Source organism: Phalangium opilio, unplaced genomic scaffold (assembly GCF_054372755.1).
Source record: "Phalangium opilio isolate 3A_F unplaced genomic scaffold, DU_Popi_V2 ptg000011l_1, whole genome shotgun sequence".
Classification (NCBI taxonomy): Eukaryota; Metazoa; Arthropoda; class Arachnida; order Opiliones; family Phalangiidae; genus Phalangium; species Phalangium opilio.
Window position 1 is genome coordinate 1,873,812 of NW_028324147.1, and position 13,267 is coordinate 1,887,078.

At 34.8% G+C, this 13,267-nt stretch overlaps 3 protein-coding genes across 5 annotated transcripts; all 3 read right to left on the reverse strand.

Moving 5' to 3' along the window:
- Positions 1-313: 313 nt before the first annotated feature.
- LOC149709794 (dnaJ homolog subfamily C member 21) lies at positions 314-2,548 on the reverse strand. Of its 2 annotated transcripts, none has more exons than XM_089857845.1 (11): positions 2,358-2,548; positions 2,106-2,223; positions 1,896-2,024; positions 1,735-1,823; positions 1,556-1,675; positions 1,295-1,468; positions 1,148-1,198; positions 990-1,069; positions 740-864; positions 563-644; positions 314-492 (listed from the first exon to the last, which is right to left on the reverse strand). In XM_089857845.1, exons 2-11 carry the CDS (start codon positions 2,221-2,223, stop codon positions 396-398), a joined length of 1,065 nt encoding a protein of 354 aa, XP_089713971.1. In that variant the 5' UTR covers positions 2,358-2,548; the 3' UTR covers positions 314-395. The 2 variants fall into 2 exon arrangements, with proteins under 2 accessions (XP_089713971.1, XP_089713974.1); XM_089857848.1 differs by having other exon boundaries at positions 2,106-2,260.
- A 669-nt stretch (positions 2,549-3,217) lies between these two features.
- On the reverse strand, positions 3,218-6,147 carry Rad23 (UV excision repair protein Rad23). 2 transcript variants are annotated; one of them, XM_089857832.1, is made up of 8 exons: positions 5,956-6,147; positions 5,383-5,461; positions 5,229-5,308; positions 4,947-5,158; positions 4,687-4,870; positions 4,519-4,630; positions 4,122-4,453; positions 3,218-4,028 (listed from the first exon to the last, which is right to left on the reverse strand). In XM_089857832.1, exons 1-8 carry the CDS (start codon positions 6,019-6,021, stop codon positions 3,918-3,920), a joined length of 1,176 nt encoding a protein of 391 aa, XP_089713958.1. In that variant the 5' UTR covers positions 6,022-6,147; the 3' UTR covers positions 3,218-3,917. The 2 variants fall into 2 exon arrangements, with proteins under 2 accessions (XP_089713958.1, XP_089713964.1); XM_089857838.1 differs by having other exon boundaries at positions 4,122-4,450; positions 5,956-6,146.
- A 216-nt stretch (positions 6,148-6,363) lies between these two features.
- Positions 6,364-9,205, reverse strand: LOC149709796 (isochorismatase domain-containing protein 2-like). The gene is made up of 3 exons (XM_089857871.1): positions 7,092-9,205; positions 6,691-6,946; positions 6,364-6,629 (listed from the first exon to the last, which is right to left on the reverse strand). Exons 1-3 carry the CDS (start codon positions 7,276-7,278, stop codon positions 6,452-6,454), a joined length of 621 nt encoding a protein of 206 aa, XP_089713997.1. The 5' UTR covers positions 7,279-9,205; the 3' UTR covers positions 6,364-6,451.
- Between the last annotated feature and the right edge of the window lie 4,062 nt (positions 9,206-13,267).

Here is a 13,267-nt window from a genome sequence, read left to right on the forward strand (position 1 = left end):
GAAGTAGTGTTTTTAATGAAATGTTAGTGAAATAAGGCATTAAAGATGGTTAACAGTTGTTCTTTCACACATTGTCATAATTTATCAACTTCTGGAAAGGAATATCTTTTCATAAGTATGATTAAAAGTTTGTTTACCACCTCGAAACCAAATAATAACATTATAACTACCAAATACAATTGCAAAGCATCAGCACGCCCGCTGGCAAAAGTTATTTATCCAATTTTTTAGCTTTCAAAATTCAGCGATAGATGACAAGAGACAAAAAACTTCAGGAGCTTCAGGATTTAAAAAGAGTAAAGACACGAAGACATTTTAATTTTGAAAATCAGTTATTATTTAAATCACAAATAAATAGTTTACAAATAGTTGTTGAAAAATAAAATTTAAAAAAATTAATTTTGAAATATATCTTGTTGTTCTTCTTCCATTACACTCTTTAGGAGATTAAAATTTTGTATATGCTTTTTAGACTTTTCGTGATTTAATTTCCTTTATTATAAAGAAGAAAAAAAAACATTTTAAAGTTAATTACCACTTAATTAATTAAAAATTAACTTACGATTTCTCAGATTTGAAAGCTTTGTCACACGATATACAGTACAAAGGGTCTTCTACATCAGAATTTTCGTCACTTTCATTTTCTATAAAGATAAAGATAAAGATAAAGATATTTAATGAATTCCGATTAAAATCTGTAAATTAAATTTATTAATTAAAATAAAAATTTAAAACTTACCATCGTTATCAGCAGACGCTTCCGCTTTCCCAAAACTTTGATCAATTTCAGTTTCCATGGCTTTTAATTGCTCTTCAAGTTCCTCAAAAGACAAAAACTCGGCAAATTTTTCATTGGCTAAATTCCTAGAATAGAAGTTAAACAAATAAAAATACTTCAAGTTTAAAAAAAAAATAGACATAAATTAAAAATAATTAGGCCTATTATTTCTCTTGAACTTTGAACCTCAAAGACTATAGTATAAACATACTCTTTTCTCTCTCTGATAGTTTTAACTCGCTGTTCTTGCATTTTTTTGGCATTTTCTTCAGATTTTTCTTGAAGTTTTTTCTAATTAATGTAATTATGAAGAATATTATGATTTTAAATATGAAATGCGATGTTTTCAATCGCGATATAATCACCTACTCTGTAAGCCAAAACCCTTTTATCCCTCTTACGAACAAATTCAACTAAGTTCTGAAATAAAAATTAAAAATATATAAAATTAAAATTAAATTAAAAAGAAATAAAATATTATTATTTATTTTCTTTTGTAATTAAAATTAAAATTACCCTAATTTCTTCATTCCGTTTTTTTCTGGCTGTTTCCCTAATCTTTTTATTTTCTCTTTCCATAAGTTTCAAAACACGATGATTGGGAGCTTCTAATATATTGAATTTATCCAACCAAGAGTATGTTTTACTCGTGCAATAACACATCCATGAAGCGTAAAAATCATGCACAACCTCAAAATTTAAAGACACAAACTTTTATTTTAAGTTTCCATGTATTAAAATAACCATAATTAAAATTTGAAAGTAAATAATAATTACCTCTTCGTAAATACTGTCACTTTTACCAAATGTTGGCATTTTCTCAGCTTCCTCATCGCGAAATGGTTCATCTTCTTGATCAATTTTGGAAAAGACATCACGAAACACGGTATAAAACCCCTAAATACAAAAACAGACACGCTATTAAATCAAACACTAAGAATAATCAATTAACTTACATTTTCCGAATCATTATAACCACTGTAGCAACTAGAATTAAAATATTGAAACACATTTAAACTATCATCTTTATAATCTTCCTCAAGACCTACAATAAATTAATTAATTATAATTAAAACATAATAATATAAGTAATTATTAATTAAACAAACAAACTAACCTCCTTTTAATATGGCTTCCCTATGCTTGTCATACCAGCTTCGTTCTTGAGGATCACTTAAAACATCATACGCTTGTTGGACAAGTTGAAACTGTAACTTGGCTTCCTCTTCATTCTCCAGATTTTTATCTTGAAATTAAATTATTCACAATTTCTAACGTAAATAATTAAATTTTATATAAATAAAAATGCTTCAAAATTTAGACATACCAGGATGCCATTTGAGAGCTAGTTTCCGATAAGATTTTTTAATGTCATCAGATGTAGAGTCGCGTTCGATTTCTAATACTTCGTAATGACACTTCATACACTTCGAAGTTTTTGCCATCTTTTTAATAAAATATCATAGTAACTAATTTAAATTTCTGAATAATAGAAATAATAATTTAATCGTATTCAACAGCCCCCCCCCCCACTATCAACCATGTAAGCCTTGGCTTAAAATCACCTAAATCCACTTACGTTGTTGGAGAACAATGTTTAAGTACTTTAAAACCAATAACACCAGAGATAATGCTTATTATTTTACTGATACCGCGTAAAATCGCTTAATTTTTACAAAATAAATATAGTAAAATATATATATTTACGGTGCAGAACCCACACGCTGTCAATCTCCTAATAACAGTCGTCTGCAACGAAGCCACGTGATCCACGTTATTTCCTTTGAAACCAGGGGTTTCTAACTGGGATAAGACCCCAGATAAGTCTGAAATACCATAATAAGTATTTAGATAATTGGGGGGATTATAAATTTTCTGTTTCTTAACATTAAAACTACAAAAATCGATTTGAAAGCTTCAAATAAAAATTAATTGCGTAAGCATTAATTTACATTAATATATATATATATATATATTTAAGGTGAAAAACACACGCTGTCAGCAGGCTGGGAAATAGCACACTTCCTCTGGTCCAAAACCAGTTTATTAATTGCTTGGACTAGTTTTTTAATTCAAAAAGTGGGGGTTACTGGTCCTCGGGACCAGTTTATTAATTGCAAATCAATTGGAGAACAAAGGCTGGGACCAGTCCGGAGACCAGTTAATTATTTCGGGGACTAGAGGGGTCACTGATCCCAAGGACTAGTTTAAAAAATATCCTTATTACCCAGCCTGGCTGTCAGTTGACTAATAACAGTCGTCTGCTACTATCACGGTTCTTCGAAGCCACGTGATCCAAGCAAACCAATCTCTATTGCCTTTGAAACCAGGGGTTTCTAACTGGGATAAGACCCTAGATAAGTCGGAAATATAATAATAATTTGGATAATTTGCTAAAATTGTAAATTTTTGGGTTTAGTAACATTAAAACTACACAAATCGATTTGAAAGCTTCAAATAAAGATTAATTTATTTTAATCCACAGTGCCTAAGCATTAATTTACATGAAATAAAGACAAAGGCTTAGACATTATTTTGGGTTTTTTTTTAAGTGTAAGGGTTTTGTTTTTTTTTTTTCTTTTCATTTGACAATAGCAATTTTTTTAGGTAGCCTAGAAAGTTCCTTAAAATTTGGAATTACGCATTTAATATAATACGAATCATACTTCTTAACGAAGAGGAAACAATTGAATGGGAAAAAACTAGGAAAAATAATTATAATGATGATATTCTTTTAGTATACAAGTATTTCGAGGGACGAGTGGAAAAAAATAAACGCAATTAATTAATCATGTATGAAATTTAAATTTAGGACAACCGTATAAACAAATATTTTTTAACACCAAGAAGTTGGTTTGTTTTTATTTTATTTAATTTTACTAATTAGTTTAAGACTTTAAATTCCTCTTATTAAACTTAAATTTTCATTGATAAGTATAAAAAAATCCAGATTACACAAATACGAATGAATTAATTAATTAATTAATTAGGGGTTAGGGGGGTAGTGAAAAAAAAGTTTTTTTTTTTTTTTAAACCCAGGGGGGTGGATTGGTTGGTGATGATGATAATGTATAATTTTACTTTTTATTTTTTGAATTTTTCTTCATTCTTTCATTAATTTTTAAACAACTGTTTCCATTTAATCATCAAAAGTTTGAGAAAGTAAAAAATTGGCAGCCAAATTTTCATTCTTATCACACGCAAAATACGCTTGAATGACCAAATATTCTGGAAAACCTAAAGCTTTTAGCTAAATTAGACCAAAAATAGACAAGAATAGATTTTAAAAATTGCTTGGGATTAATTAACTGATCTTAAACGCTAATGTCCTTGAACTTCTTACCCTTTCGATGGCTTCCTTATCTTGAGGACTAATCTGACCAACATTACCATCCAAGGGGGATAAGCCAGCTGGTAAGGCTCCACCGGCACCCCCTCCAGCGCCAGCTAAGAGTCCTCCTCCACCACCACCACCCGTACCTGTACCTCCTCCACTAGCCGGTTCGTTTAACATCCTAACAAAAGCTTCCTGATTTTGGGAGATGAGTGTTAAAAGTTGGGGATTGCTTTGGCCAATCTGCTGAAGCACCGTATTCAATAACTGGGGATTTTGCTGGATAACTTGACGCATTTGCTGAAATTGCGGTTGAGACCTCAAAAATGCCAAGGGATCTTCTAGCCAGAGATATTTAACGTGAAAAAAAGGTTCAAATTAAAACTTAATTAAAGGGATTAATGACCTCCTTCGGCTGATAAGGGCTCATTTCCACCAGCTGGTGCCCCTGCACCACTTTCCACACCAGGAGCTGGGTTTTCCGCCCCGGGAGCTTCTTGGGGTGTTGGAGGTATTCCCTATAATTACTTACGTTGATTATTTTACTTCGGAGATTTATAAAATACCCTCTTACGGTAATAAGGTACTCTACGGCTCGGTCTGGATTGTTGAAGCTGGCCCTGAGTGCTCTTTCAACTTGCTCTTTTTCATATCCCATTTCCATAATCTGAGCTACAGTCTGTTGATATTCATCTCCTAACAAAAGAGCCGATTCCGCTGTTGTTATATTCAAGGAACTCAAGTTTACAGAAGGATCTCTGTAACAAAATATAAATGGGGTAACATTTTAAGACAATTTTTACCAACCAGATTAGTGGGTAAATAATAACGTACACGGTAGACGCCTCTTCTCTCCTTTCACTGGAAGGTGTTGAACTACCGGTACCAGAGGTTTTTTCCTCCGTAGGTTTCCTAGCAGTATCAGATTTATCGCTATCTTCAGTTTTAGTAGAGGTTTTGCTAGCACTGGCTGCTTCCGAACTGCTTTTAGTTCCTGAAGCTGCTGGTGCTGGTTTTGAAGCTTCACCCCCCTCACCTCCTTTAGGCTAAATATTTAGCAACTATTAGATATAATATAACATTAAACTACTCCAATATATCATTATTTAAACGGACCTTTGTGACCATAATAACGACAAATTTCTTTTCATCTATATTATATTCGCTAACTTTATTATCATCAACCAGAATTTTACCTATTCAATTAATTACACATTCATTAATGTATACAAGTGTTAGGCCTAATTATGTCTATTGAATATTGACATACCAGCGTATATTAATTTCTGACATGATGCTGGATAATCTTTACCCTTATTCGCCTCTATTTTCTCTTTAAGAGTTTTAACCTTTAAGATTAAAAATGAAGCCAATCTTTAATGTGTGTTTTGACCTTATTAGTCTATTTTTTTAATTAATGTCATTCAAACAGTTTCACATTGGCTTAATTTAATTATAAATTCTCAATTGAAGAATTAAGTATTTTTCCCTGAATAACTTCAGCATATTTAAGGCCATGCTGTTCTATTAAAAGTAAAACTGCTAAGCAGGGATGAGTTGAACTTGATAACTATCGAAGTTTAAGTTCCTCATAATGCCTTTCATGATTATAACATGAACAATCTCTCTGTTTTAAGCCCTATTACTTAAACTTATTTGCTTTTTAGCTTATCTATGATTAATTTTCTACTAAAATAATATCGTACAGTGATTCATCTTAGGCCTAGGTTAAAAAAAAATGCAAAGTCAAGCGAGCAGCATCAGAGCTTTGAAGCTTCCTAATACTTAAGCCTTGGTTTACACTGACGAAGCATAAAATTTCCGATTTTCGATTCATAATTACCGTTTCTGTGGCATCTATTTCAACCTGAAAACTATGCTGCTGCAATGTCTTTAGTGTGATAATCATTATTTCAAACTTAAAACTGAGCACTTTAAAAACTTAAGTGGTAATATTAAAACAACGCAAAACTATCCCGCTTTAGTTGAGTGATGTGGACCCTCAACGAAGATAATTGTGACTCGGGGTGAAGAACAGACGATACGTATGAGCAGAGCCCACTCGATCACGCACTCAACGACTCTAGCTGCTCACGCTATTACGTAATTTTACATACAGTCCTACCAATTAGTTGAATCAGTTCAGTTCCCAGATTTGGTCCACCGGCACATCAATAGTATTCAGACTCTCAGAGTGAATTTGCGAAGTGTATGCCAACTATAGGCATATTTTATTTAAAACGTCCTAGGCTTGTATGATTTAGAAATAAATTTATTTGCTTATGACCAAAAATGAGCAAGTTTAGTACTGCTCTACATTTACATAAACACGTGACACTTCAAATGGTTTTCTTGGGAAGCAAAGACAATAGGCCACTATCAGGAGCAGATTTCATAATCAACTTTTGCACCTCTTTAAATTTGGGGTGACTTGAATCACCCAAGAGTGATAAAATGACACTTTCACTAGTAGTGAGCCAAGCACCACTGGCCTTCAGGCGTTCGAAAGCATAAAGCCTGTAATATGAGTCTTCAAAAACCATCCATATTTTGGATGCAATGCTTTGAGATACTATACCTGTCTACCATCGTTCGACTTGAGCACGCGTCAACTACAACATGAACGTCATATCCATTTTCTAATAGGGCTAGTGTGGTACCTTGGATGCAGACATGTGTTTCAATTCCACAAAGAACAATAGATTTGCAATTTGGGGAAGTTTTTTTCAGCGTCTCAAAAAGATCAGTTGTCAACATGGAAAACTGAGTCTTGGCGTATGGTTTCAAATCGGGGTATTGTTGTAAGCCAAGTTCTGGTACCGTTGGACCCAAACCTACAAAATTAGAACGGTCTGTGATAAGCCATAGAAACAAGGAGGATAAATGAAGGAGATGAAGATTAATAACTGCTATCTAGACTACGTCGTCTGCTAAATTTATTGTGAATATAATATATAATTATTATATTAATTTTGAAACCTTTTGGGTATTGTTCGGTGATAAAAACGGGAATATCCAGTATTTTTGCCGTGTGCAAAAGTCTAGAAGACACTTCAACAATTTCAGGAAAATATTGAATCGTGGGGCGAAATTTTTCTTGCATATCGCAAAGAAAAACCGCTGTTTGGTTGGCGATAATTTTTCCTATTCTGCAAGCTGATGCCATGATTTACAATTATTTTTACAACGAAAAATAATAAAGCATTAATGCAATTTAGATATTAATTTACAAAAAGGAAAAGAAATTACAACTTCGTAAATTTTTTTAGCGAAGCCTGAGAGAAATAGAGAAAAGTAGAGAGAAATCAGAGAATAAAGGTTGCCGACGCGCCGACTCCGTCGGTCACCCGAGCTTGTATTATATCATACAATTTATATGTTATATGTCTATTATCTAATCCAATGCCACGCAAAATCGGGAAGGAAAATTGCCGAAAGGCAAACGGCGTCATCTTTCTTTGTAAAAGTATATTATGTAAATTTAATTACATTTATAATAAATTGGAATATTGCATTAATTTTTCAATTAAAAGTTTTGGTTTTTAATGAAATATGAATTTAAAATTTTCTTTGGGGGTAAAAATTAAAAAACTTTAAATACCCAATTATTGTTTTTATCTTTGACATTTACCTTTGAAATTTAATCCATTTTTCTTACGACTTCGGCTGTTCAAACAAATTACGAATTATCTCACTTTGAACCTATATTCTCAAAAATTATGAACTTAATTACAAGTTTAAATATACCATATACAAACAAGCCTTGTCGTAAATAAAATATTAAACGTCAGGTAACCGGAAAAAATAAATGCAATTAAAATTTCCCTTGTCAAGTTAGTTTGAACAGCTTTCATAAATTACCTGTTATTTTCCTGTGTAGTCATTGTTGAGGACGATTCCAGTAAATCTAGGGCTTATAAATAGTTGTCCGGAGCCCAAAGCAAACTAGAGTCCAACCTGGTACTTGCTTATAATGTCTTCAAATGGTTTCGCCATAATTACCATATTCCTCATCTTATCCACGTTGAACTGGGTTCCGAGTACATCGGCGTATTTCTTCAAGTGGATTTTTCGACCCAGAATGGTAATGCAACCAATACAGTTTCAAAGCCCAATTAACTACCCAGTTGGTACTGGTAGTGTTTCCGTTAGTGGTGGACGATATCTACCCAATTTGGACGTTAGACCCATAGCCGGCTGAATCTTCAGTTGCTCGAGAAGAATTAGAAACTTGTATTTGGAAAAACTTTTAAATTGTTTTTTTTTAATAAAATCTCAATTTCTGTAAGTTTTGTTTCAATTTCTTTAATTGGGAAATTTAAAATAGTGCCTACTCTTTATGCGACCCTTATTTTAGTATTACAATATCATAACCAATTGTGTCATCTCTAGCTAGAATTCCCTGTGTATGACTTTTGAAAAATTCTCAAGTAGTTTAAATATAAGATTCCTAAGCCTTTTTTCACCTATCCTGGTACTGAGTTCCCTATCCCGGAGGTTTTCGCTTTAATACCTCCCTCAGTAGACACTATAATAATTACCTCTTGTAAAACGATCCCGGTACATAGTCTAGGTCCTCCTCAAGAATTCCAGTTTTATATTTTAAATAGCAAAACGTCGGGAATCTGGAAAATGTGCCCTATTTGAAATTAACTCCCAACTTCCTATTAAAGTCCGTCCAAGAGATACAAGTTTAATTGGGATATGTTAGAGGGTAAAAGAGATAAACAGTTCGCAAAGCGTACATAAATTACCCTTCACTCTATTCGCACTCCATTATGGATAGATTAGGTTACTATATCTAGGATTCTAGGGTTTCTGGCGGGAGAACTAAGGCGGGAAAAGGTCTGATGGAGTTTTGAAATCGGGGGTCCCAAACATTCGCGCATAATTACCACCGTTTAAAGGAAATGCAATATGTTCGGAGGGGAGGAGGTTATTTTAGGGTTAACTTTCTCTCTCTCTCTGTACTGAAGAGATGGAATTCGTCAAAACGGAGGGTCACTGTGGGGTTAAGGTTCCCCATACTCGTAGTAAACGAAATGAGGAATGACTTTCGCGCCATTCTCGAGAAGGGACCCGTGAACTACCGGGACAGATCCCCAAAGTTTAAATTGAAATAACGGCTGGCTTCCTGGGAAAATAGCAGGAGGGGAATGCTTTCACTAGACGTGGAGTATACATACGAATGTAACGTGGTGGTGTAATTTGAATTTAGGCAGAGAACCTTATCTAAGAATTGATCTCTTTTTGCTAAACTATTTTGTTACAACTAAACCAAACTGTGTCTCTGAGAGCACCGTAGCATTGAAAGAAGTTATAGTATGTCACTAAACCTTCATTCTCTCTTGACCCAAGTCAAAAGGCAATACATTCATTGACACTTATATTTATATCAAAGTTCGAGTCACTAAAAATCCTGAATTTATACATTTGAATACATCTTCTGTCTAACTCGCGGTACACGAGAGAAAGGTGGCGTTGGTACTGCGTGGACACACGTAACACATCCTGAGAATGAGGCAAACGCCATTAATCTCGCTTCAATCACGTGGGGCGTCCCCCCCTTAAGGTCGGGCCTCGCTCCTGGAGACCTGAACAGAGAGAGAGAGAGAGAGGGAGTAAAAGGGGTCCGGGATATTTTGTCTTATGATAAACGTTTGTTCCCGAGTATGCCAAACTCGTCGCTGCTGCGATGCGAGGGATCTTTTTTGCCATTCTTTAGTGAGTAGTACTGTTCTCTCCGCTCTCGAAGCCGGGTTTTCTCCGAGATGGTGTAAGCTACGTGGTATTAGGTGGAAGGGGGCAACGCCCCTAGCTTTAGCTTCTCCATTATAGCTACGTACGCTACATTTGAGCTCCCATATTCTCCTCCGCTCTCCTAAAGTATCAAAAGCTCATTTGAGCCTGGAGCTCATTAATTGTGGAATGTCATCGTATGTAGGACGAATTCCAGCCCAATCAACTGACTCCCGAATATTATTGGAACCCCAACACCCCCTTCACCATGCACTCTCTTTGAGACTCACGGGGAATTTTAACTCAAAGTCAAGGGGGCGAACGAATAAGGGGTTACGCGTTTGAATTTTATAATTTACCGCATTTCGAACTCACTCTCAGTCTCCCGCTAAGCCTATTTTACAAAAGTTAGGCTTAACTCACCCATTAAATATCGCGTAAACTATACATATAACTGGTTCGGATCTTGACATAAACTTCCTAAATTCTGAACTCTAGTAATAGGCTTAACAATTTTTGAATTAGGTTTATGACGTTGTTATTTTTCAATTATGATAAATAATTTTTCTTCATTGACTGCTTTGATTTTTTTCTGAAAGAAAATTGATTTGGACCAATGAGGTTTGAAGTTAATTACAGATAAATAGGTCAAAAGGGGGAAACTACGAATTATACCCGTTGAGCGCCTTGGTTTGGCCTAAAGTCAATTAATATAGCAAGACTCTAGTAAAAACTAAACTTCTGGTGGGAAAAACTAAAACTTCTAGCAACTAAAACCTCGACAGCAGTATAACCAAGGACACGAAACTAAAGTTCGCTTCAAAAAATTACACTTTCTCAAGAAAAAAAACTAAATTTCTCAATTAAAATCAATTTTTTTTTTATTATTATTATAATTTCTCTAATCCATGGACTGTTAAGATAATAGCGGACTAGTGAAAAGGAGCCCCTAAACGATAGCTACTTCAACAATAAAAAAATTTGAGATATCAATTTCTTCCTTAACCTATTAATATTATGTTAACCAAAAAACCTCCATCCATGAAAAAGAAGAGCGAAAGAGGGGTAGGAGAGGGGGTAAGGGGGAAATCGCGATAGAAAATTTAAAAAAATGGATTCAACGGTCCATCAAAAGCTATACAAATACAACGGAGGAATACAATAGCCTTATCGAATACGGGATGAGGAAGAGCTCGTGCAGGAGTGTGAAAACTGAAAAGCCCGGGAAAAAAGGATGGGGGAGAGAGATGAGACCCGCGCGCCAAAATAGATATTTGCAGCGATCTTATAAAAGGCTAGATACACTTGTATGCTGTACAGTACGTGTTTAAAAAAAAGCCGGGAAAAAGTTGTGTTGGTGGTAATGCGATGTGCTTAAAAGATACGATAACCAAATGAGACGATATGAACGGACGCTACTTTTTTATCCCTTGTATACAGGCTTACCCCATTTATATATATGTCCTTTCCCCCTGTTCAGTATGAGCTAGCGAATAAGGGAATAAAGTTTCAGTTCATCATTTGATGTAAAATACTGTATTAGGAATTATTTTTGAGATTTGGATTGCCAACTTCCAGGGGTAAATCTAACAATGTATTTCCTATAGGCCCCTGTAAAACATTTACCCGCAATACACCAATGTATGCTTTTTTTTATAAATTCGTAACTTTCTTAATACTGTACCGATTTTGTCGTTTTTGGGATCAAATTGAATTATAAATTATGGTTTACACGTATCGAGGAAACACGTGACATTATAAATTATTGAAGAGCGGGGAAATTGAAAAAACTAAGGCTTAATGAAAATTTCGTTTTTTTTTCGAACTCCAAGTAATGAATTTCTTACTCTAACACTAAAAGGTGATTAAATAATTTTGTTCAAACACAGTTGAGAAAACAGGGAAAGTTTACGCGCATTAATACATCTTCTTTCTCAAGTGCGAAGGAACAAGACTGCCCTTTTAGCGTCTCTCTCATTTCACGTTAGCAAAATGGATGCACGATCTCGGTAATCAGATTATTCTTGGACCGAAGAAAAGCGAGTTAGAAGCTTAGCTAAGCCTTTGTCAGAAATGCAAGGTGATATTGTATTACGGTATAAGTTGTCCCAATCCATTGAAGAGAGAGAGAGAAGTGTGGAGGCTAAACAAGGAAGGCTATTAGAGGGACACGCTTGCGGTCTCTATCGTTTTCGGGCTATTCTTCCCTAGGCAAATTAATAGCGAGTCTCTTTTCCCGGTTTAAACATCCGTCGCCAAAGACCTACCACCACCCACCTTACCCACCCATCCGTCCCTGACCAGATTTAGATTATTTTGGAGATGCGACTAACGTGTGTGCCTGTGTAGATACATTTGAAGAATAAAAAATGTACGGGTCTTTTGCTCAATGAACACTGAACAGATAGTGGGTTGGTAATGACGAAAAAGCTTACAACTAGTATACCACCCATAAATATGTTGTAACAATTTGTGCTGATTTGAGATTGACTTGACTTTCAATTTTGAAGGGAATATTAATAAAAGTTATTACCTACAATCAATTAGGTAATTTTGAAATAGATTTTTGCTTTGTGTATTTGCTTATTTAAGCCTCTGTGATGGTGGTAACTCGGTTTCCCATAATATACTGTTGAAAATAGTAACTATTTTTTTTTCGTTAGGCCTATCTCAAAGACCTTCTTACGTCTCACTCTCCGTTATTTCTATTTGCTTTTGATAAAATGTTGAATAATTCGCTAGCTCGAATGGAGTCTCGTTTTACGAGAAAAATATGAGTTAAAATCGATGATAATTTACGCAATTCGTATTTTAGGTAGAAAATATACTTACTATAGTCTGTCAAACGAAAGAAGAGCCCTGAGAAATTTGTCCAAATTGGTGTCGCCACCATCGACCCCATAGTACTTTATCAACTTGTTTTTTTTTTTTTTTTTTTTCACCTACAACACTAGTGCTTAGCCGTTAGGCCTTGAGCACCAGGAAGAATTGGGCGGGAGACCCTACGCGGCCCAGCACTGACGGGGGCCGCTAGGTCGTATGTGTATAAGCAGGGAAGGAAATGAGGTTTACTTGGGAGGTGACGGAAGGTGGAATTGGGGTAAGTCACCTCCGGCGGACACGGGACAGTCGGCACCTATAGGGTAGGATCGCCGACATGTGTCGTATTCCCTCAAACTTTGCCGCCCAGAAGCTTGGCTTACAGGAGTGCGCCACACTCCCGGCCTTATCAACTTGTTTTGTTTTGTCAATTGTCGTCTGTAATATAGTCTGCTATATACAGATAGGCTTCATCGCAATAGAACCAATACATTTTGCAATATATATTTAATACGTTTATGTTTCATGGTTTTTTACGATCATCGAGTATTAAAGAATATAAAACAAAATTAACGACAAGACACCAGTTTTATCTT

What these genes read in the sequence shown, in the direction of transcription:
- Rad23 (XM_089857832.1), bottom strand. Translation starts at nt 6,021, where the DNA reads ATGATTATCACACTAAAGACATTGCAGCAGCATAGTTTTCAGGTTGAA. An exon ending in AGAGAAGAGGCGTCTACCGT is followed by an intron (nt 4,871 to 4,946) that starts GTACGTTATTAT and finishes ATTTTGTTACAG; the next exon opens with AGATCCTTCTGTAAACTTGA. An exon ending in CCGTAGAGTACCTTATTACC is followed by an intron (nt 4,631 to 4,686) that starts GTAAGAGGGTAT and finishes AAGTAATTATAG; the next exon opens with GGAATACCTCCAACACCCCA.
- LOC149709794 (XM_089857845.1), bottom strand. Translation starts at nt 2,223, where the DNA reads ATGGCAAAAACTTCGAAGTGTATGAAGTGTCATTACGAAGTATTAGAA. An exon ending in AACGGAATGAAGAAATTAGG is followed by an intron (nt 1,199 to 1,294) that starts GTAATTTTAATT and finishes TTTTTATTTCAG; the next exon opens with AACTTAGTTGAATTTGTTCG. An exon ending in GCTTTCAAATCTGAGAAATC is followed by an intron (nt 493 to 562) that starts GTAAGTTAATTT and finishes TTTATAATAAAG; the next exon opens with GAAATTAAATCACGAAAAGT.
- LOC149709796 (XM_089857871.1), bottom strand. Translation starts at nt 7,278, where the DNA reads ATGGCATCAGCTTGCAGAATAGGAAAAATTATCGCCAACCAAACAGCG. An exon ending in CACCGAACAATACCCAAAAG is followed by an intron (nt 6,947 to 7,091) that starts GTTTCAAAATTA and finishes CTAATTTTGTAG; the next exon opens with GTTTGGGTCCAACGGTACCA. An exon ending in AGTCGAACGATGGTAGACAG is followed by an intron (nt 6,630 to 6,690) that starts GTATAGTATCTC and finishes CTCATATTACAG; the next exon opens with GCTTTATGCTTTCGAACGCC.